At 43.7% G+C, this 24,959-nt stretch overlaps 1 protein-coding gene across 1 annotated transcript; it reads right to left on the reverse strand.

Annotated features, from left to right (window-relative positions):
- Positions 1–1,772: 1,772 nt before the first annotated feature.
- Positions 1,773–18,208, reverse strand: CHST13 (carbohydrate sulfotransferase 13). The gene is made up of 3 exons (XM_072127514.1): positions 17,883–18,208; positions 4,712–4,791; positions 1,773–3,132 (listed from the first exon to the last, which is right to left on the reverse strand). The coding sequence occupies exons 1-3, from the start codon at positions 17,968–17,970 to the stop codon at positions 2,287–2,289; spliced, it is 1,014 nt and encodes a 337-aa protein (XP_071983615.1). The 5' UTR covers positions 17,971–18,208; the 3' UTR covers positions 1,773–2,286.
- Positions 18,209–24,959: the final 6,751 nt, after the last annotated feature.

A 24,959-nucleotide genomic window follows, 5' to 3' on the forward strand; every position in this document is an offset into this window, starting at 1 on the left:
CATAGGGGTAGTATTATAGTAGTTATATTCTTGTACATAGGGGGCAGTATTATAGTAGTTATATTCTTGTGCATAGGGGGCAGTATTATAGTAGTTATATTCTTGTACATAGGGGGCAGTATTATAGTAGTTATATTCTTGTGCATAGGGGGCAGTATTATAGTAGTTATATTCTTGTACATAGGGGGCAGTATTATAGTAGTTATATTCTTGTGCATAGGGGGCAGTATTATAGTAGTTATATTCTTGTACATAGGGGGCAGTATTATAGTAGTTATATTCTTGTACATAGGGGCAGTATTATAGTAGTTATATTCTTGTACATAGGGGGTAGTATTATAGTAGTTATATTCTTGTACATAGGGGGCAGTATTATAGTAGTTATATTCTTGTACATAGGGGCAGTATTATAGTAGTTATATTATTGTACATAGGGGGCAGTATTATAGTAGTTATATTCTTGTACATAGGGGGCAGTATTATAGTAGTTATATTCTTGTACATAGGGGGCAGTATTATAGTAGTTATATTCTTGTACATAGGGGGCAGTATTATAGTAGTTATATTCCTGTACATAGGGGGCAGTATTATAGTAGTTATAATCCTGTACATAGGGGGCAGTATTATAGTAGTTATATTCTTGTACATAGGGGGCAGTATTATAGTAGTTATATTCTTGTACATAGGGGGCAGTATTATAGTAGTTATATTCCTGTACATAGGGGGCAGTATTATAGTAGTTATATTCCTGTACATAGGGGGCAGTATTATAGTAGTTATATTCTTGTACATAGGGGGCAGTATAATAGTAGTTATATTCTTGTACATAGGGGGCAGTATCAGTTGTGAAAATAAAATGGGTTTTCTGTAAAAGCCTAGCTGTACATGTACAATATATGCAGTGAAGGGGTTAAGCTCAGGGAGTTCCTCCATGTTGCTGGGCCTGGGCTATGCTCCTGCTGTAAGGTGACCCCTCCGGGGGGATAATGGGCTTGTTATAGTCAGGGAGATTGCTCGCAGGTAAACACACGCTGAACCACAGCGCACACATGAGAACAGCAGCGACTGTTCCCCCTCAATGGAGGCTTATTCTCCTCTCACTGCTGCCATTTACCAAGCTGCTACCTTTTCCGATCCTCCTTCTGCACCGTTTTACTAATCTGGGGAGGGGGATCAGGGGGTCAGCTACTAGAAATAGGACCTGGAAAAAGACACATCACTAGTATAAATGTAATGGCTATGGAAGTCGCAGATTTTAGGGGCATACAAGGCAAATAGTTCATCATGGGTTGTCACAGCTCCGCCCCCTCACCAGCCGTATTTTATTTTAACAGGGTCCCATTTCAGATTTTGGCTCCAATAACATCATCTTCAGCCACGTGGAGTCCCCGAGCGCTAATATCTGGTGCAGACATAATGATGGGCTGGACATTGCATTTATCCATCACTAGTTACAAGGGATTGGTCTGGTGTCTGATGGGGACCTAGGAGCCAAATTTACCAAAATTTGTATTTGGTAGAATATTCATCTAATGTGTATGGGGATCATAACGGGCATGAAATTGACCAAACAGTGTGCAGCCCTGTGGTAGAGCTGAAAATGGGGTGTTATTGTCATTTTTTAAAAATTACATTGTATTACTGTTGTCTGACTACACTAGGAGTGTTTGTTGTCTGTTACCATGGAAACATTTAGGCCTGTATATAAGATTCCAAGGTTTCTTGCAGGAAAGAGAGTTGACTGTGAGGTCGGGGTGAGATGATAAAAACTCTCCAGACAAATCAGATATCATTTAATAAAAACAAGGCGGCCAATTACATAATATTTAATTATTAACACATTTGGAAACATAGAGAGGCTGTAAACGTGATCCCGACCTCCCATCGAATTCAGAGCCCATGAATGTGGTCAAAATCTGGGAAAATAAAAGTTATAAAATAAAGTTCCATGTATGTAAAATGAATGTATTTCGTCCTCCTGATAAGCGCTCGAGCCGTACACGAAGCAAAATGGCCGATTCCTGCAGCCTTGTGTCTTGCCGATGAAGCAGAAGGTGTCTAATAAGTCCCTAACGCTAAGTCCTGGTCACTACGAAAGGTTGAGTAGAAAAATATATAGATATATGGCTGCCTCGCCTTCTCCACATTCACAGCCAAGACAAAACACACACCCAAAAAGTTCACATCGAAATAAATTAATTTGGCTCCATTGTTTCTTCTCCCTCCACTGGAAGAGTCCTGGAGAGCACCAGGCCCCCCGCAACGTCCTCCTCCGAGCCCCCAAACTCAATGTATCTGCAAGTAATGTGGAATACTGTAATTGAAGAGCAAGAAATCCATCTTGTAGAGGTTGAAGAGACGCCGTTGGTAGAAGCGAGTGATGCCCTTGAAGAACCCAGTTGCCATCCCGTCCGTGGTTCTGGTGGTTTTGGAAGAAGATGGAAACTTAATGGAATCTCCTACCCCTATGAGCTGCAGGAGGTAGTTGGCATCCTCTTCCAGAGTCTCATATTTGCCCACTATGTCGTACTGGACGATACACGGGTGGCATAAGGAGTGGACCCGCTCCCAGTGTTCGTTGAAGGGTTCTTCTCTTTGGGTTTGTGGGTCTACCAAGTAATACAGGAATTCTTCGAAGGTGACATCATCACCACGTTCAAGTGCTTCAAGGGATGGGTCTCTGCGATGGCGCTCAATGATCTTCGTGCCGTAGCGCTTGTGGAAGGCTGTGTTGTAGGTGCGGGTAAACTTGTTCCTGTAGGCAGAGACCAACCTCTCGAAAGGTTCCCTCACAAAGATGAACTTGAGGTAGTTCCGGAGCCGGTAGTTAATCTCGGAGGTGCTAAACTCGGAGAGGGTGCGAAGGTTAGTCGGAATGTGGGCCTCGTTGGCGGGAATAAGCATAGGGTCCTTGTACTTGCCCTGGCCAGTGAGAACCATCATGACCCTCTTCCAGTTGGTACATGCCACCTTAGGCACATAACAATACAGAAGCCCATGCGTGTCGTCCACAATCAGGTGCTTGAGGTCGTCGGCGGTGAGGACGCGGCGTTTCCGCGTGTAGGTCTTGCAGGCGCTGGCCAGCAGCTCCCGGCGGTTCTGGTGTTTAGCTTGGATTGATGAAGGTTCAAACTAAAAGATAAAAAGAAGAAAAATAAATTACCAAAATGTATCCAGGACCTCCACCTGGTAAGTCGCACCTACACTCGTATTCTCACTCGCAACCTGAAATATTCATGATTAATCCTGGTGTAAGTGACGTCAGTGACGACTTTCCGCGGCTGGTGAAGGATCGGGGAAGGTAAAGCATGTTCTGTTCTTTCTGGGAGAGCAGTCAAGTAGCCGACACGACCGGAGGACTCAATTGTAAAACTCTGTCCTGAATTACTGCATCTTCTTAAAGGCACAGGACAGGCAAGACAAACATGGGGGAGATTTATCAGTGCTTCTACGCCAGGTGTTTGGCGCAATGCAAGAATTTGTGATTATTATCGCGACTATGCCATTCCATGCATGTGGGTGTGGAGGGGGCGCGCAGGGGTGCAGCCGCCAGCTGAGTGGGTGGGCACAGGGTTTCCCTACTCCAGGTCGGACCTGGAGTAGTTTTGCTCATTGGCCGCGTCTCCCAATGGATATGCCTATTGATTTTTCTGCCAGGACACGGGGGAAGGGGGTGGCCTTTATCATAGGCAGGCGCACAAGAAATTCCCCCCTATAGGTGATTGCTATATGGCAGTGATGGCGAACCTTTTAGAGACCGAGTGCCCAAACTACAACAAAGACCCACTTATTTATCGCAAAGTGCCAGCACAGAAATGTAATTTGTGATTTATACTCCCTTCTCTGTCACAATTTTCATTGATACCAGCACCTGAGGACACCAATAAAGCAGAAAATAGTCCCAGGTACAGCTGTCACTTTAAAATAGCTCTGTGCACAGCAAGTCCTGGGCTGTCTGGGACTGCAGGAAGATACCTGGAGTCATCTCTGGTGATGGCCTGAGTGCCCACAGAAAGGGCTCAGAGTGCCACCTCTGGCACCAGTGCCATAGGTTAGCCATCACTGCTATATGGGGTAGTGACAAGTCCATAATGACACTTGTCATATTGTGCACAATTAGGGGCATAACTGCAAGAGGCAGGGCCCCATAGGAAACTTCTGAATTGCACAATATTATGGGGCTTATTTACTAAGGGTCGCGGATTGCACTTTTGTCGGTTTGTTTGCCGTTTTCAGGGATTGCACGGCTGTTACAGATATTAAACAGGGGGCACATTGAGGGGCGTGCCGTGGGATGATCCCACTGATTCGGAATGAGCGCAGAATTTAACTTTCAAATTGTGTCGCAAGACAATGCACTTATATGCACCAGGAAGAAGAAGGTGAACTCCACTGGGATCGGTTGAGTAAATGTGCCCCAATATGTATTAGTGTGTGTCAGGGGGTGGTGCCGCCAGACACTGTGAGCCCCATAGTAACTAGCCCGGTAGTTAGCCCCTGTGTAAGCCCCTCATCACAAAAGACAGTGGCCACTTGTGACTGCTACTATAGGGCTTCCCTATGGAACTTTCAAGACCGATACTTTTTACTTGTGTAAATGATAACACAATTACAATGTAACAGTCCCAAAATGTAAGGCGTGTGCAGCCTAAAAAGCCAAAATTCTAATGTAAAACAGCCAGATGCAAACATTTTTGGTGACACTACTCACCTGCTCACTGTCATACAGGGCTTGTAGGGGGCTCCGTCTTGGCTTCCCATTCCAGTTGCCCGCGGAGAAATGATCCTCACCTTTAAGAGTTAAAATAAAAAGCTACATAAGAATCCAACCACTCAAGTCTCCTCCATAGCAAAGATGTGAGAGAGGAAGGCTCTGAGTATGTGGGGGTCAGTCACGTAGCCGTTTATTAGGGATCCCAGCAGAGACCGCGGTTTGCGAGACGCCGGACCCCCCAACATCTTTATGAGCTTCCAATGAAAACATCTGAGGTTCTGTAAACGTGACACCGGGGAATCTCCAAATATTTAGGAGCATCCAATTCTAGGTTACCTCACCCCCTGGCGGCTCGCCAACAACCCGGAATTTTTCTAACCCCCACAATTCCCTCTGGTTACATCAATTAATGTGATATTTACACGTTCCCTGCCGATGACATCATCAGAATCTCGTATATCGCGCTTATAATGTGTTTTAGTTTCACCCAAATAAAAATAAATAAATAGCAATTTTGTTTCCATCTTTCGGAGATATAAAGATCAGCTCTGCGCACGCTTGTCCCATCTGTCACCAGCGCTCAACGTGTAAGACGTCAGCCGGCCTCGCGTGAGAGCGTCAGCTCCCGTCACCAGGATGTAAATCCAAAGGAATAATGGGAAAGTCTGGAAAGTCCGGACCTCTCCTGTGGTTCCTTAGGAATCCCAATCACATCTGGTTCCTATTCCCCCAGCAATGCAGAGGAGGGAGGAGAAACCGGCAAGAGCTGGTATGCGATGACATCACTGCATTTACCCTGATGACATCACAGATTGATTGGAAATGCAAACAGATCAAACATCTTATTGATCACAAAGTTTCCAAAATTTAAGAAAAATGTGTCTATTCTATTAAAGGATCAGATTATTATCTACACAAACGCTGCCCCACTAATGTACAGGTTATGCCAGGTACTGCAGCTGCAATACCACTTACAGCCCATGGACAAGAGTGGCGCTGTTTCCCATAGGTAAGCAAGCGATTACCCAGCTTTTCTAGGATCCTGAATAGCAGGTCATTCTTAAAGTGCAGTGATTACTCCTCTGGGGGACCCCGGCAGGGGATGTAATGTGTGGACGGGGGGTCTATAAAGTTTGTTCTATGTGGAATGAGGCAGATGAGGGGGATCTGGTTTCCGCTGTAATCGTCACATTTCTCAGACAATGTAAATACCTTCTGATGTCTGGAAAGTCTGAGCTGTAGGTGAGCGGCTGCGGCCTCTGCTGTAGATTGGGTTTCCCTTTATGCTTAAAACATCAGACGAAGGACCTAGGATCCAGTCCAGACAATATAAGGGGAGAACAGAGCTGCCAGCCGGGGGTGTCAGAATATGGGGGGGGGGGGGCAGTGCTGGGATAAGATGACCCCCAAATCATGGGTTACAATAGTATGATAGGGGGGGAGGGGGAGAAAAGCAGACACAGCTCCACAGACAGTATCACACACGATGGGATTAGATACACAGCTCAGCAGACAGTATCACAAATGATAGGATTAGATACACAGCTCAGCAGACAGTATCACACATGATAGGATTAGATACACAGCTCAGCAGACAGTATCACACATGATAGGATTAGATATACAGCTCAGTAGGCAGTATCACACATGATAGGATTAGATACACAGCTCAGCAGGCAGTATCACATAAGATGGGATTAGATACACAGTTAATCAGGCAGTATCACACATGATAGGATTAGATACACATCTTAGCAGAGAGTATCACACATGATAGGATTAGATACACAGCCCAGCAGTCAGTATCACACATGATAGGATTAGATACACAGCTCAGCAGACAGTATCACACAAGTTAGGATTAGATACACAGCTCAGCAGACTGTATCACACAAGATGGGATTAGATACACAGCTCAGCAGACAGTATCACACATGATGGGATTAGATACACTGCTCAGCAGACAGTATCACACAGGATAGGATGAGATACACAGGTCAGCAGACCGTATCACACATGATAGGATTAGATATACAGCTCAGACAGTATCACACATGATAGGATTAGATACACAGCTCAGCAGACAGTATCACACATGATGGGATTAGATACACGGCTCAGCAGACGGTTTTTCTCTTCCCCTGTGGGCAGGTTGCAGGTGAGACCAGTCTGGCCTTTTTATTATGATCTGTGGCCTTACACCCTCATGGTACGGTATTATATGGATACTATATGGCAGGATTACAGTATACATTCCCGCACAATGTATAAATCAGGGTGGACATTCTGCCCCGGGCCTCCGTCTGGTCCTGTAACTATTGGATACAGTCAAGAAGGAGAACCTCGTATACTGGACCATTGGACAGATGGACGGGTCACATCCTGCCAGATCAATGTCACCCCGGAGCACCCAATGATTCCGCAGTATGACCTCTATTGTCCTGTACGACCCTTTATCCTCCATTTTTGGCCATGTTGGGTTCTAGACGGCCCCCACATTGATCACCATCCAGTTTCTCCGTGTGGACAACCCTTGGGCCTTATTTCTGACCCTTCTTCAGTTGTATCTGGCTGTAATGTGGCCGCCAGTCACCCGCAGCCTCCCGTCAGTGAACTCTGTGTTCTCCTGAATCAGGATGGGATTAGGTCGCAGTCTCACATCTGGAGGGGATTAGTCCTTCTTCAGATGTCATCATCTACAGGAGAACAGAATTGATGCATGAAGAAATTCCTTGTATAATCGGGTCGTAGACGTCGGCCCGTCACAGGTCTGGTTCTTTGTATATGTTATGGTACAGGGAGGAGGACAATGCCACCTCTCACTGCTGTGTACTGAGGGCGGGCAGGGCCTGGCACACCTCGGCATAGCCCGGGCAGTGTAGGTAGAGGGTCATGGGGCCGTGGTGGAGATCTGCATGAAGCCACGACACTATCTGGGCCACCACGTGGTACATGGCTTCAAACCATTCACACAGGTGAAAATCTGCTACTGATACTTAATTCTGGGAAGGTTTCTGCAGGTGCCTCCAGAGCAAAGTCTCAGCATTGCCTTTAAGGGAACCTGTCAGCAGGAGTGACCATGTAGACTGCAGGCAGTGACAGGTATTGTCCTTGGAGAGATGTGTAATCAGACCTTTAGTATCAGCAGGACTATGAATTATGGATTTATATTCCAGGATTGTAGCTTTTCCTAGTGAAGTGGGGGGGGGGGGGGTCCTCACACTGCTGTGCTCTATGTTCTCTGCACTGAACAGCTCCACAGCCCCTCCTCTCTGTTGTGAGTGACTGATCACACACATCTCTCCAAAAACATAGCACTGGCTGCAGGCTACATGTTCACACCTGCTGACAGATCCCTTTATAGGGGCTCTGGTGGGTGTTTCCAGAGCCCCTCCATGCTGTAGCTATACAGGCTGTTACAATGAGCAGAGTAGGTCTCACCTTCCACTGTATTTACTGCTGCTGCTAGATTGCACAGGAAAAGGGAGGAGGGTGAGACATGTTCTGCTTATTGTAACAGCCTGTGAAGCTACAGCATGGAGGGGCTCTGGTAACGCCTCCCAGAATCATTTTTGCTCCTCAGCATAATTTTAAAAGTTGAGGCCATGGATCACAAATATAAGAAGATACCACAGTCCCGGTGCCTGGATCTATGAGTCATGTCCCGGGTTTATCAGGATGGATTCTGATGGTAGATTTCCTTTCAGTAATATAACTGTGACTTCTCCTTTTCTGACTATTCTGAAATACTGAAATAATGGTCATTGTGCAATAACGTTTCAGGAAAATTTCCTGCGTCATTGGGTTTTTTTGCTCAATTTTGTGGTTTGGTTTATTAATGTTTTGACCAGGAAATCTAAAAATTCATTGCTAAGGGAACAAACGTTACTCCATATAAAACTCGGAGACCTCAGGGTACAAGCAGGCAAGTGTAAGGGATACAATAGAGCCCCCCTTTAGTGACCTCTAATGTGTAGGGACTTCAGAAAAAGTTATGCACCAAACTTTTAGGACTTTTATGGATATTTAAAATAATTTACCAGCTTGTTAAGGTTTATTCCAAAAGAAATAATGATGCAGAGCTCCAAATCCCCAAATGCTTAGAGCACTACATGATAATAGGCCAGTTCCCTGCAGTCACCACTAGGGAGAGCTAAGGAGCTTACTGCAGACTGTCTGTATGAACGCTATAGTAACAGTCTGCAGTAAGAGCTGGAGCTCCCCCTAGTGGCTGCTTCATATCTGCACTCAGCCACCATGTTATCTTAAGCCTATGCCGGTGATTTGGAGATTTGTAGCAGAAAGAAATCCTGATCTCACCCCATTATGTTAAGAAGGGCAGAAATTTTGGACATAAATGATGAGTGCAAATACAGAATGCAAGTAAAATGAAAAAATTTCATAAAATTCCCAGAAGTGATGGCTAAATTTATATCTGGCCAGCCATCACCTCTCACAGGAACATTGTAAGAGCGCGGTGGAAAGTTACCAGGCGACATTTCTGGAGGGATCCTGCGTCCAGAGCCGTCCCGAGGGCCGGATTTAGAGGCTCTCAATGGAGTCCTATCCTCAGACACTTTACCGGACACATTATTATTCTAGTCTCCTGCCAACACCTTCCTTGCTGCATATTCAGACTCTGCCCAATCGGGTGACACGGCCACAGGGTGCAGAATTATACTGCACTCCATGCAATGCGTAGATGTAATTGTAGGTTACCACCTCGTGTATTATAAGGACTGCTATTTGTGGTCACCCTCCCCAGAGCTATTACCTAAAATCTCAGCTTTCTTTGGTTCATTCTATAAACACTGTCTGTAGTATTATATTCATGCACCAGGTGGCTCTGGATGAGCAAATATAACCTTGCAGCCAGTATGCTAAGTATGGTTAGAGATGTGTAATCCGACCTTTGTGTATGTAGCAGCAGGACTGTGATATATGGATTTATATTCTATGGTTGTAGCTTCTCCATTGCACCAGGGGGAGGGGGGGAGTTGTCCTCACACTGCTGTGCTCTGTGCTCTCAGCAATGGGCTGCTCCACAACCCGATCCTCTGCTCTGAGTAGTAGATGCATTCTACAACCTGGAGCAGTTCAATCCTTAGTGTTGTAGTTGCACATGAACTGTTGTGTAATGTCCTTGGATAGATGTGTAATCAGACCTTTGTGTAGGTAAGTGCCAGCAGCACTGGGGGTTAGTCCTCACACTGCTGTGCTCTAAGCACTCCGAAATGGGAGGCTCAACAACTTCTCTTTTCTACTTTAAACAACTGTTGTGGTATTCAAACTTTGTACAGCTGTTGCTTAAAGTAGAGGGGGTGGTGGGCAGTTTTATGCAGAGAGCACAGCAGTGTGAGGACATGGGTAAGGTATAATCCTGTAATCTAGATCCAAGTTTATAGATCCCTACTGCAACATACACATAGATCTGATTACACATCTCTCCAGGGACAATAAGTGTAAGGACACGTCTCCAGTCCACTTGGAGAAGCTACAATTCTGGAATGTAAATCCATATTTCACTGTCCTGCTGCTACTAACAACATACACAGCGGTCTTACTAAACATCTCACCAGGGACACTGCAGAACCCTGGCTGCAGTCTGTATGGTCACAACTGCTGACAGGTTCTCTTTAAAATGAGACGAACCTTATAATGTACCGATGGCTACAATCTATATCTCTTTAAAGGACATCTACCACCAGGATAAAGTATTGTAAACCAAGCACACTGACATGCTGGTCTGAGCCCCCTCTGGCAGGATCTGCTCTTCTTTTAGCTTCTTATGGCCGTGTGTTTACAAAAAAAGGCTTTACAAATGATGCAAATGAGCCTCAGGGGCTCCAATCTCTATTAACACCTATGGAGCCCAGAGCCCCTCAGTCTTAATTGCATAATTTGCAAAGCCTCACCACAATCTCTTCCTCTGGACACCATTAAAATGTCAGCACCTAGAAACTCCATGAGAGTAGATAAGCTGATACAGGGCCATGTCCTCGGGTTACACTGATACAAAACCTCAGCTCCAGTTACTGTTGCCCAGATCTTCCTTATTTAATATTAACCACATCCAGACACAGAACTAAGATCAAACTAAATTCAAAATATATTAATATTATAAAAGAATTTATGTATCATTATGTATGAAAAATATAGAATAAAAAAATGACTGGCATGTTCTAGCAATGGGGTCAGGTGATCGTCCCTGCAGAACCGGAAGGCGAATGTACGGTAATATATATACTCCAAAAAATAAAGAGAATGACACATCTGAATGAATGGAAAATTCTCATTGAAACCTTTGTCCTGTACAAAGTTGAATTTGCTGACAACAAAATCACAAAAAAAAAATCATCAATAGAAATAAAATGTATTAACCTACAGAGGCCTGAATTTGTAAAAACACACAACAGGCTGATCCAACTTAGATGTTCATAAAACAAGACAAAATGATGCTTGGTATTGTGTGTGGCCTCCACGTGCCTGTATGACTCCCTACAACGTCTTGGTATGCTCCCAATGAGGCTCAGTATTGTGTGTAGCCTCCACGTGCCTGTATGACCTCCCTACAATGTCTTGGTATGCTCCCAATGAGGCTCAGTATTGTGTGTAGCCTCCACGTGCCTGTATGACCTCCCTACAATGTCTTGGTATGCTCCCAATGAGGCTCAGTAGTGTGTGTAGCCTCCATGTGCCTGTATGACCTCCCTACAATGCCTTGGCATGCTCCTGATGAGACTCAGTATTGTGTGTGGCCTCCACATGCCTGTATGACCTCCCTACAATGTCTTGGTATGCTCCCAATGAGGCTCAGTATTGAGTGTAGCCTCCACATGCCTGTATGACCTCCCTACAATGTCTTGGTATGCTCCCAATGAGGCTCAGTATTGGGGTGTAGCCTCCATGTGCCTGTATGACCTCCCTACAATGTCTTGGTATGCTCCAAATGAGGCTCAGTATTGAGTGTAGCCTCCACATGCCTGTATGACCTCCCTACAATGTCTTGGTATGCTCCCAATGAGGCTCAGTATTGGGTGTAGCCTCCATGTGCCTGTATGACCTCCCGACAACGGTCAAACGGATTCAGGTCCAGGGTACGAGCGGCCATAGCTTCAATGCCTTCATCTTGCAGGAACTGCTGACACACTCCAGCCACATGAGGTCTAGCATTGTCCTGCATTAGGGGGAACCCAGGGCCAACCGGAAGGGGTCTCACAAGGGGTCTGAAGATCTCATCTCGGTACCTAATGGCAGTCAGGCTACCCCTGGTGAGCACATGGAGTGGTGTGCGCCCCCCAAACTATCAGCGACCAAAATCTAGGCCTCCGTTGTTTAATACATTTGATTTCCATTGATGATTTTGTTGTCAGCAAATTAAACTCTCTACAGAACTAAGTATTCAATGAGAATATTTAATTCATTCATATCTAGGATGCGTTATTTGAGTGTTCCCTTTTTTGGAGCAGTGTATATATATATATACTTACACACAGTAGATATACTGAGCTTTGGGGGCGGCTCGAGTTCTAACATCTGCAGTGACTTTTACCCCCTAGTGATGACAAATATCACACAGAATACTGACCAGACTGTGCAAACATCACCCATCCTGACACTTTTACTTCTGCCTTAACCCTTTACCTGGCAGCTCTCCGGATATTACCTGTACAAATTTATAACGACTGAAATCGGACAATTCAATGCAACCAAAAAATCAGCACCCCCTCTTACTTAGGAAGAAAACAATCATAGTGATATGCATTGCTTAGGTTTTTGTAGACCCAGTGAATTTCCAGTTTATCATTTCTTTGCCTCTGACCCTCAGGCATATTCCTGCTGCCTGTTCTGACCCGTCTGGGTTCTGCCCCACTTTTACCCTCCACTGTGCTTCATGGAAAGATGTGCATGAACGTGCAGGAATGGATTCACCCATAAGGCGACCCATGCAAGTGCTTTGAGCCCCAGAGGTAAGGGGGAAGCTACAAAGTGACAATTGCAGAACTCCAATACAGTGTAACGTCATGACGGAGCCGGGAGCATAAGACTCCTTGCTCTTCCCTTCTGTATGTGCTGTATTCTCCCCTCTGGTTGCAGGACTACATCACTTTCCAGGTCAAAGGCTTTGGCCTCTGTTCTTTGGAAGAGACAATGATCTTCTACAATTCATGATTCGGAGAGGAGAAGAGTTACTTCCTGTTTGGAAATTTTGTTGGGTTCCTGATTGAGTTTTATTTTATTTAAAGTGCCAACTATTCTACCTCGGGCTTGTCCTGATATGGAGAACTGGAGGTTAGTAATCCTCATGAGCCATTCTATCATCAGGAGATAAGGAAGGACACATCGGCAGATACTAAACTTGCCTTCTCTAAAACTGGGCCATCACATTTGATGGCCCAGAACTTGTCACCAGAATCATAACTTGTAATTGCTGGGTCCTAATGCAAAACGTGTACTATACTCCACAAAAATATGTTCAGTTGTGGCATCCTCATATGGAAGGAGACTTTTATGGACCTCTTAAGGCTTCTAGACCCAGGTGCAATTGTCCCTACAAGTTACACCTCACACTATCAAATGCGTAACGTGACGGTGCAACATATCCAGATGCCCCTGAACTGATCCTACAGGAAGGAGAGTGGAGAACTGTGCAGCAGTGAGAAGACACACAGTTCTCTCCATGAGCGCTCTTCCTGATCATTAGTGAAGCAGTCAAGTTTAACGTAACTGACTGCAGATCAGAAAAGGCATGGAAGTGAAATGTGAAAAAATATGTGAAAAGCCAGAGTGTATTTTCATGCATTATCCTCAGTGTAGGTCATCAGTCTAAGCTGTGGAACATATAGACCGCACATGGTTATAAATTTTTCGAGGAAAAAGGGCGTCATGCCCAAACCTCTTATTATAGCAGGAACAGAAGTGGAGCAGGTTGGTAGCTATAAATATCTGGGCGTGATCATTGACAATAAATTAAGTTGGCATGAGCATATAGAAAAGGTTTCCAGACGTGCTAATAGTAATCTGTTCTTTTTACGTAGGCTAAGGGCATTTGACATCCCAAGGACTATGATGGTTGGTTTCTATAATACGGTTATGGTAAGCGCATTTGCATTTGCCCTAGCGGCTTGGGGCAATTGTATCTCTAGTAGGGATTGTCAAAAGATGGATAAAATAATTAAGAAAGCCTCCTCGATAGTAGGTTTGCCATTTGATAGATGGGAGAAACTTGTACAGTGTGGGATATTAAAGAAATTGGAAAAAATCATGAATAACTGTGACCATCCGATGCATGGCGTGCTGCAGGCGCAGATTAGTGGTTTTAGTTCCCGTTTTATTCTCTTGCGTTGCAGGTCGGAGAGATTCAAAAAGACTTTTATACCGGCGGCTCTTGAGCTGTCAAATACCGCAATTAGGGGTAAAATAGGGAAGTTTTAGAATGTATGATTATTGGAAAGAAGGGCACTATTTTATTACTTTTTATAACTCATTTAATTAATTATTTATTGAATCTCTAATGAAATTTATATTTACGTTTATTGGTGTGTTTTTTCTATGTTTTTTTATGTGAGTTTTTTGTATTTTATATATGTGATGTCTTGTTGATTGATGTATTGCGGATGTGACACTTTAAGTTCCCGTTTGGGATAATAAAGTATTATTATTATCTATCAGCTGTTCTGATTGCCAGAACCTATACAGAGAAGAGGCAGAAGGCTCCACCACTGTGCACTGGCCATACAACATTACTATGAGACCTGCATTGGGAGATAATAAAGGGAGTTGGAGTTAATTCAAAACCTCCAAATATTTAGTGTAGAGAGGCTAGAAGGTACATCATACATTCTACATTGATTTTATGGGGCTTGGTGTAATACTTCATTTAGGTTTTGGAGTGGGAATACACAGTCCTCTATAATACTCTCAATTATGGAAATCGCATATTCTTTATTCCCTGGATGCCACCGCTTCCTGGGTCTTTTAGCGCTCCAGCCTCCAGTACATGGGTCCTGAAGTCTGCTGTAAGTAATTAGAGTCACTTCGGAGGCACATTCCTCAACATTGTGACCCCATCGTTCTAGGATCAATTTTCAAGTCAGTAGTTTATGAAGACTGCAATTTAACAAGCCCCATATAATGTCTCTGGGGCAAAGTGGGCGAGGCGGGGGGGTGGAGGGGATGGTAAATCCATATAAATGCCATACACTGGTGGGCTACAACCTGTGCACCTTCAGCTGTACCAAAACTACAACTCCCAGTGTGCTTGGTCAGTGCATACTGAGAGTTGCAAGGGGGACTGCACAGACTAGAGGGGATTGCTGTACACAATGGTACTGACACTTCCCCCCTTCCCCAGCAGCTGTTCTAGCTATAGTTACAGGCGACCATGAACCTTTCATCAGTCAATCATTCCATCACTCGTCATAACCCACCTCCGGGTTAAAGGGGTCCCGCAGTTGTAAGTTTACGATCAGGTTAAGGCAAGTCTGTGAGTGAGTAGCTTTGGTGGTATTCTGAGACCCTCCTCACAACCCGGGGTAAGGGGTCCTAGTACATGGGTGCTGCGTATCAACCTTAAGGATATTGAATAGATTCTCATAATAATTTAAATGGAGATCCCCTTTAAGTCAGCCATTTGGTGCACAAAACTTGTCCAGTGCACTAATAAAAGATGCACCTAGGTCCTAGGACCTAGTAATGGCCTGTAAATGAGGGGCCATCTCCCAATTTGGGTTCTCCTCGGCTTTGGGGGACACACTTGCTATATGCACATCATTGTTACTATGGAAATAGCATAGGCCTTCAATTATCAAAACTGAGAAACACAAGAACCAGGCCAAGGTTCACTAACCAACTAGAGAGCATCTTTCATATCTTAGACTGCTCTAGAGAAATGAAAGCTGCGCTGTGATTGGTTGCTATGGGCACTCATTAGATCTCCATTAGAAATGAGGCCTAGTAAGCATTGTGGCACCAGGAGTAGATTTGGTGATCAGACTCCTGTTATACCCCATGAGGAGTATGACCCTAGATACAGGGATGCCATTGATCCACATGGGGGTGATGGGGCCTCGATGTGTTACCAGAATTTCAGTTATACTTAAAGGGGAATTTAAAGGGGTTTACCTGTGAAGACTTATTACTTTGTAGAAGAGGTTAGGTAGGAAAGTTACGTCCATTAGATTGGGCTTGGTCACTGGAAGTTATAGACAAGAAAATGACCTGTGGGACCACCACTCCATTCAGAAAAGGATACAAGGGACTCCTGTTACTTTGTCAACACTGAGGTCCCCATTAATAAGTTATACCCTTATGTCCAGGATTACAGCTTACTACTTTTGTCCAAAAACAGCGCCACATCTGCCCACAGGTCGAGTTGGGTATTGCTTTTCAGTCCTTATGGCATCATAAATCTCTGCTGCAATACCAGGCACCACCCGAAGAAAGGTGTGAGCAATGTTTTTGGTAAAAATCCCCATATTTTTCTAATTCTTCAACAAGTTATTGTTCCCTATTATCAGCCATTGTATTATTCTGTGGTGGAATAAGACTAGAAATCCAGAAACCTACGATCTTTCCAGTATTGGGGCCTTGCAGAGATGCTTATATCCATATGCGACTTACAATAGGGGGGACAGCAGTTCAGGGGTGACGTCAGACGTTAAATATTTCAGTGTTTTTATAACCCCCCTCCTCCGGGGGTCTGCAACAGATTGCGAGGCCAGAAACTACTTCCACAATGCGGCCAGACACAGGGAGCATGTGTTGAGGATGAGGGGGGGTTATATGGCGGTGTTTATTTTGACCTGCCACATTGGCAGAGACCATGGGAGGGGCGAGGAAAGGCCTAAACAATTAACCCATTCAATGCCAAGGTAATTTTAGACTCCCTGCGGTTGGGGGGTATTTATAGAGTCTGGACCGCAGAATGAAGGTCGGTCTAAGTAGCGATGTAGCAGAGCTAAATTTGTATTCAAAGAAGTTTTTTCATCAACTTTCGTAAAAAGTTGAGATTTCAGGATGGGTGATGGTTCGATCACTAGGATCCCCAGGAGGCTGGAGTCCCTCGGACCCCTGTGTGAATGGAGCAGAGGTTGCGCAGGAACGTCTATTTGGGACTGCCAAATGAATGGAGTAGCAGCAGGTCTCCATTCAGACAAAGATTTAAGGGACCCCTGTGCTTATAATTATTTGGGGTCCTAGTAATGAGCCCCCAATAGACTAGACACTTATAGATGATACTGGAATCAGATGAATACCGAACATTTACCTGCAATCCTGTAACCATTGTGTGCCAAATAAACTCCATACTGTTATAAATATACAAATTATGTAGGGTCAGAACTTATACGGGTTAACAGACGGGGAGTGGAGGTACCAGAACCCTACAAGAAGCATGTCTCTACCCTAAGGCTTCAGTGGAAATATAAAGAGACTGGCTGAGAGGTTCCATTCATTGCTCTGCTAACCCAGGACAGGAACATTCCTAAGCCGAGTCCTGGGAGGCGATGCATGAATAAAGGGAATATTTCAAACCTAACACACAGCAAGGGGGGCACACATTATTTATAGGGTGCCTCCAGCAGGCGGAGGAGTTAACACTTTCCTTGCTGCACTGTATCAAATAAATGACTGTAAGTCACCGGTCAAGGTCATTACAAAAAAGCCAAATAGGGAAAAAGTTACAAAGACTCGAATAATCCTTACAAAGTCCACACATCTGACCGATGCTGGATCAAAGAGCTTACCATCTGTGCCAGAGCCAAGCGAGAAGTTGTAACAATGCTTCAAGAAAAAAAGCTTTTTGTAAAGGTTTACGACCCACTATTCTCTTTTCTCACCCCAGATCTTTCATCATGCAACTTTGTTTCAAAATGTAAATAACTCAATGTATTTCTATAGGTGACTGATGGCGATTGTCACCATATGTCACCCCCTTGAGCACTAGTTATGACAGAGAATAATCAGATCAGTCACATCAGAATAATTTGGAGAATTGATCTTTGATCAAAACCGTTAATTTTCTGGCTATAGACGTGAAGTGAATGATACGTCTTCCTTGTTATGATCAGGGTGTATATACTAACCCCCCCAAGTGCAGCGCTGATACAGTATAAGTTGGCGGATTGTTCTTCCCTCCTCCCGTACTATAGGTGAGTGCGTCACTTACCTGAGCTGAGGCTGCTCTGGAAGTAGAAGATGATGAGTATGAAGGATCCCAGACAGGTCGCCAGGACCATCACTTTGCTTCTCCTCATGCTGCGCAGGGATCCAGCCCTGGGTGCTCATTGCCTGCACACTGTGCACAGATCTACACAGTCCATGTACTCTCCCTAAGCAGCCAGAGGACCCACAAAGGACTCCACCATCAGCCCCCACCTAGATGGGGTGGATCAGTCCACATTTCTAGAGCATAAATTTTGCAAAACCCGCCCAGGAATATTTGTCTCATACAGAGGTAGCCCCATCAGCCCATTACCCTATTATAAGTGATCATCAGATTGAAGAAGCCACATCAAGCCAAAAATAACCATCTCTCTGCATATCCCCCACCCCCTTTTTTTGAGACATGGTACAGACCGTCCTGGGAGCTTCTGTTCTTTCAGTCTGCTGTATCTGCAAAAGTTTGATAGTGTGTGCAAATAATGTGTAATGTCAGATACAATGTCCCAGTGTGATACATAACTATCTAGGATAAAATGTAACTTTGTGTGATGTAGTCCGGTGTGTGAAACAATATGACTGTGTGTATCATAGTACAGTTAGAATGTAATACCCTGAAATGTGTGCGGGATACAGCCATATATACTGTGTGTGATATAGAGTCTCTGTGATGTAGTCCTGTTTGTGTTAGTGTCATTGTGATGTTGTTCTGTGTGTGTCATATAATGTTACTGTTCTTTTGTCCTGCGTGTGATATAGTGGCACTGTGATGTTGTCCTGTGTGTGCTATTGTGTCATTGTGATGTTGTCCTTTGTGTGTTAGTGAAACTATGATGTTGTCCTGTGTGTGATGTAATCACTGTGATGTAGTCCTGTGTGATATAGTGTCACTGTGATGTAGTCCTGTGTGATATAGTGTCACCGTGATGTGGTCCTGTGTGATATAGTGTCACTGTGATGTAATCCTGTGTGATATAGTGTCACTGTGATGTAATCCTGTGTGATATAGTGTCACTGTGATGTAGTCCTGTGTGATATAGTGTCACTGTGATGTAGTCCGGTGTGTGTGATATAATGTTACTGTGATTATGTCCTGTATTTGATAAAGTGTCACTGTGATGTAGTCCTGTGTGTGTTATAGTGTCACTGTGATGTAGTCCTGTGTGTGTTATAGAGTCACTGTGATGTAGTCCTGTGTGTGTTATAGAGTCACTGTGATGTAGTCCTGTCTGTTATAGTGTCAGTGTGATGTAGTCCTGTGTGTGTGATATAGTGTCACTGTGGTGTAGTCCTGTGTGTGTGATATGTTACTGTGATGTTTTCCTGTGTGTGTTATAGTGTCACTGCGATGTTGTCCTGTGTGTGTGATATAGTGTCACTGTGATGTAGTCCTATGTGTGTGATACGTTACTGTGATGTTTTCCTGTGTCTGATATAGTGTCACTGTGATGTAGTCCTGTGTGTTATAGTGTCAGTGTGATGAAGTCCTGTGTGTGTGATATAGTGTCACTGTGATGTTGTCTCGTGTGTGTGATATTGTGTCACTGCGATGTTGTTCTGTGTGTGTGATATAGTGTCACTGTGATGTAGTCCTGTGTTTGTGAAATGTTACTGTGATGTTTTCCTGTGTGTGATATAGTGTCACTGTGATGTTTTCCTGTGTGTGATATAGTGTCACTGTGATGTTGTCCTGGGTGTGTGATATAGTGTCAGTGTGATGTAGTCCTGTGTGTGATGTGGTGTCACTGTGATGTAGTCCTGTGTGTGATGTGGTGTCACTGTGATGTAGTCCTGTGTGTGATATAGTGTCAGTGTGATGTAGTCCTGTGTGTGTGATGTGGTGTCACTGTGATGTAGTCCTGTGTGTGTGATATAGTGTCAGTGTGATGTAGTCCTGTTTGTGTGATGTGTCACTGTGATGTAGTCCTGTTTGTGTGATATAGTGTCAGTGTGATGTAGTCCTGTGTGTGTGATATAGTGTCACTGTGATGTGCTCCTGTGTGTGATATAGTGTCAGTGTGGTGTAGTCCTGTGTGTCATATAGTGTCAGTGTGATGTAGTCCTGTGTGTGTGATATAGTGTCACTGTGATGTGCTCCTGTGTGTGATATAGTGTCAGTGTGGTGTAGTCCTGTGTGTGTGATATAGTGTCAGTGTGATGTAGTCCTGTGTGTGTGATATAGTTTCAGTGTGATGTAGTCCTGTGTGTGTGATATAGTGTCAGTGTGATGTAGTCCTGTGTGTGTGATATAGTGACACTGTGATGTAGTCCTGTGTGTGTGATAGTGTCACTGTGATGTAGTCCTGTGTGTGTGATAGTGTCACTGTGATGTAGTCCTGTGTGTGTGATGTGGTGTCACTGTGATGTGCTCCTGTGTGTGATATAGTGACACTGTGATGTAGTCCTGTGTGTGTGATGTGGTGTCAATGTGATGTGCTCCTGTGTGTGTGATGTGGTGTCAGTGTGATGTATTCCTGTGTGTGTGATATAGTGACACTGTGATGTAGTCCTGTGTGTGTGATATAGAGACACGGTGATGTTGTCCTGGGTGTGTGTGATACAGTGTCAGTGTGATGTAGTCGTGTGTGTGTGATATAGTGTCAGTATGATGTTGTCCTGGGTGTGTGTGATATAGTGTCAGTGTGATGTAGTCCTGTGTGTGTGATGTGGTGTCAGTGTGATGTAGTCCTGTGTGTGTGATGTGGTGTCAGTGTGATGTGCTCCTGTGTGTGTGATATAGTGACACTGTGATGTTGTCCTGGGTGTGTGTGATATAGTGTCTCTGTGATGTAGTCCTGTGTGTGTGATATAGTGTCACTGTGATGTAGTCCTGTGTGTGTGATGTGGTGTCACTGTGATGTAGTCCTGTGTGTGTGATGTGGTGTCAGTGTGATGTGCTCCTGTGTGTGATATAGTGTCAGTGTGATGTTGTCCTGTGTGTGTGATATAGTGTCAGTGTGATGTTGTCCTGTGTGTGTGATATAGTGTCTCTGTGATGTAGTCCTGTGTGTGTGATATAGTGTCAGTGTGATGTTGTCCTGTGTGTGTGATATAGTGTCAGTGTGATGTTGTCCTGTGTGTGTGATATAGTGTCTCTGTGATGTAGTCCTGTGTGTGTGATATAGTGTCACTGTGATGTAGTCCTGTGTGTGTGATGTGGTGTCACTGTGATGTAGTCCTGTGTGTGTGATGTGGTGTCAGTGTGATGTTCTCCTGTGTGTGATATAGTGTCAGTGTGATGTTGTCCTGTGTGTGTGATATAGTGTCAGTGTGATGTTGTCCTGTGTGTGTGATATAGTGTCACTGTGATGTTGCCCTGTGTGTGTGATGTGGTGTCAGTGTGATGTAGTCCTGTGTGTGTGATATAGTGACAATGTGATGTAGTCCTTTGTGTGTGATATAGTGACACTGTGATGTAGTCCTGTGTGTGTGATGTGGTGTCACTGTGATGTAGTCCTGTGTGTGTGATGTGGTCTCACTGTGATGTAGTCCTGTGTGTGTGATGTGGTGTCACTGTGATGTAGTCCTGTGTGTGTGATATAGTGTCAGTGTGATGTTATCCTGTGTGTGATGTGGTGTCACTGTGATGTGCTCCTGTGTGTGTGATGTGGTGTCAGTGTGATGTAGTCCTGTGTGTGTGATATAGTGTCAGTGTGATGTAGTCCTGTGTGTGTGATATAGTGACAGTGTGATGTAGTCCTGTGTGTGTGATGTGGTGTCAGTGTGATGTAGTCCTGTGTGTGTGATATAGTGTCACTGTGATGTAGTCCTGTGTGTGTGATGTGGTGTCAGTGTGATGTTGTCCTGTGTGTGTGATGTGGTGTCACTGTGATGTGCTCCTGTGTGTGATATCCAGTTACACAATATACATTATTTTGTTTCCACGTTGTTTGCTTTAGTTTCCTGTTGTGATCTGATATATCAGTTATTTTTTATTTCTTCAGTTTTTTGGTTTACATTCGTTTGCAGATTTTATAATTTTTGTAAAATCCAGACCACAGAAAAAGACAAAATATACCTGAAACATTACATTCAACCGATGTATATCAGGTTAGACCGCCTCCACCGATCAGCAGTAATGCAAGGGTTTCCATGGGACTGCCGGAGCCTTGTATGTGATACAATGTAACATTGTGGTACATTCCTCTATGTGATACAACGTAACTGATAACTCCAGAAAGAACAAGAGAGCAAGTGCAAAAAAGTTCTGTACATATTAACCATAATGAACAAACCCATTGTCGAAAATTATAGGAATTTCGAGGGGGGGGGGGGGGGGAGCAGGTTTGGGCCTCTTCCATAGTAGTTATTAATATCCGATATATACCAATCACTGGGGAATATTTATCAATCAGTTTACAACAAAGTTTTTAGTTTGTGACCTGTATGACAGCAGATGGTAGGACTTGATGGAGGGGTTAACCCCTTTAACAGTCAGCAACACTTTGTCGGATCAATCTCATAAGTTTTCTGCTGGGTTCCTCGGGGGCGGGGCATGAATTAACAATTCTTTGTGAATTTTGCTGTTATACTCTGCCCCTAGGGGGTGTTCTGTAATAGTGTAGTGTATAACATTTTATGATCTCTGGGGGTTTGATTGCAATGTTCCTCCAGAAATATGAAGCCTTTGAAGGAACCTGCATTAAAAGCTACCTGGATTATTAGCAGGTAAGAAAGGGTGGACTTCTCCTTTAAGTAGTTCACGAGGATGTTCATTAGTTTTTGCAATGAGCTACATAACTGGCATTAATATTTTTCCAGTATCCCCTCTTTACAGTGACAGCTTGCCTTGTATCTCAGCCATATGAACAGGCTGCGCTTTGTATCCATGTACACAGAAGGTGCGTGTATCCGAGGTCTGACCAACTGCACCATAATCTCCTCTTATTCCATGTCCTGAGCACCAGTTTGAAGCCATCTTCTGTGTTGTACAAGGTAATTGCTTTATGAGCAATTGTCTGGTAAATAGTCCTTATTACTGAAAATCTCTAATGATGGAATGGAGTCTCCACAAAGTACTTTCCACACCCAAAGCTGACGAAAGGCGAGCAAACCATTAAATTCAGTGATTTAGGGACTGGAGGTGTTTGGCTTGGCACTGCCGTCCCTGCTTTCTGGAAGAGTGAATGTTTGCACCCTCCACTAGAGGGAGCTATATGCATACAGATGTAAACAGCTATTTGGAGAACTCTTAGTTCAGAATGGGGCACCCAACAGAAGTCCTACTAAAGGGTGCAGAAAACACAAGTACTTCACTGTCGAAAAATAAGGTGTTGGACGACAAGGAGATGATGTCAGATACAATGTAACAGTCTTCTTGCTCAGAGGGACTTTTATGGGTATGTCACCTGCTCACCATGGCAGACACTGTCAATTGTGAAAGTCTCATTTCCCCAAGGACTGTGGGTTGTATTTGCATTGCAGAAACCTATTACAGATGTTTCTATGTCTTCAGCAGTTCCACCACTACGGTAGTCAAAATTACACAGTAAGAAACTTGGCTGGAGGCCTAATCTACAAATACTTACACAGATAATGTGAAATATAACTATTATAATACTGAAATGTACAAGTATATAACTACTATAATACTGCCCCCTATGTACAAGAATATAACTACTATAATACTGCCCCTATGTACAAGAATATAACTACTATAATACTGCCCCCTATGTACAGGAATATAACTACTATAATACTGCCTCCTATGTACAAGAATATAACTACTATAATACTGCCCCCTATGTACAAGAATATAACTACTATAATACCGCCCCCTATGTACAAGAATATAACTACTATAATACTGCCCCCTATGTACCAGAATATAACTACTATATTACTGCCCCCTATGTACCAGAATATAACTACTATAATACTGCCCCCTATGTACAAGAATATAACTACTATAATACTGCCCCCTATGTACCAGAATATAACTACTATAATACCGCCCCTATGTACCAGAATATAACTACTATAATACCGCCCCTATGTACAAGAATATAACTACTATAATACTGCCCCCTATGTACAGGAATATAACTACTATAATACTGCCCCCTATGTACAGGAATATAACTACTATAATACTGCCCCCTATGTACAGGAATATAACTACTATAATACCGCCCCCTATGTACAGGAATATAACTACTATAATACTGCCCCCTATGTACAGGAATATAACTACTATAATACCGCTCCCTATGTACAAGAATATAACTAATATAATACTGTCTCCTATGTACAAGAATATAACTACTATAATACTGCCCCCTATGTACAGGGATATAACTACTATAATACTGCCCCCTATGTACAAGAATATAACTACTATAATACTACCCCCTATGTACAAGAATATAACTACTATAATACTGCCCCTATGTACAAGAATATAACTACTATAATACTGCCCCCTATGTACAAGAATATAACTACTATAATACTGCCCCCTATGTACAGGAATATAACTACTATAATACTGCCCCCTATGTACAAGAATATAATTACTATAACACCGCCCCCTATGTACAAGAATATAACTACTATAATACTGCCCCCTATGTACAGGAATATAACTACTATAATACTGCCCCCTATGTACAAGAATATAACTGCTATAATACTGCCCCCTATGTACAGGAATATAACTACTATAATACTGCCCCCTATGTACAGGAATATAACTACTATAATACCGCCCCCTATGTAGAAGGATATGGATATGAATAGGTAAGAGATCTGTAATGTGGTGATAATACACAGTATCTGCTAAATATTTTGTTGTATGAGAGATGGGAAATTGCGCTGTGAATATTGGGTCCGATGTTTCCTCTGCCTGATGTAGCATAGTGTGAGGAATAGTTTTTCACATTATGAAATGTGCGATTCTTCAGGAGAAGGGCAGACTGTGAAGAATATCTGTCTCCCTATCCATCCCAGGCCCTGTGTGTCATCATTACAAGGCAATGCTGTGGTGGTTACTACATCTTCCTCCATGTCTTTCCTAACCTACAATTTCATGCAGAACAGGACATGGTGGCAGAGTGACCGCACCCTGCAGGGTTCTGTTATTTCA

This window comes from Engystomops pustulosus, chromosome 10 (genome assembly GCF_040894005.1).
Source record: "Engystomops pustulosus chromosome 10, aEngPut4.maternal, whole genome shotgun sequence".
Lineage (NCBI taxonomy): Eukaryota > Metazoa > Chordata > Amphibia > Anura > Leptodactylidae > Engystomops > Engystomops pustulosus.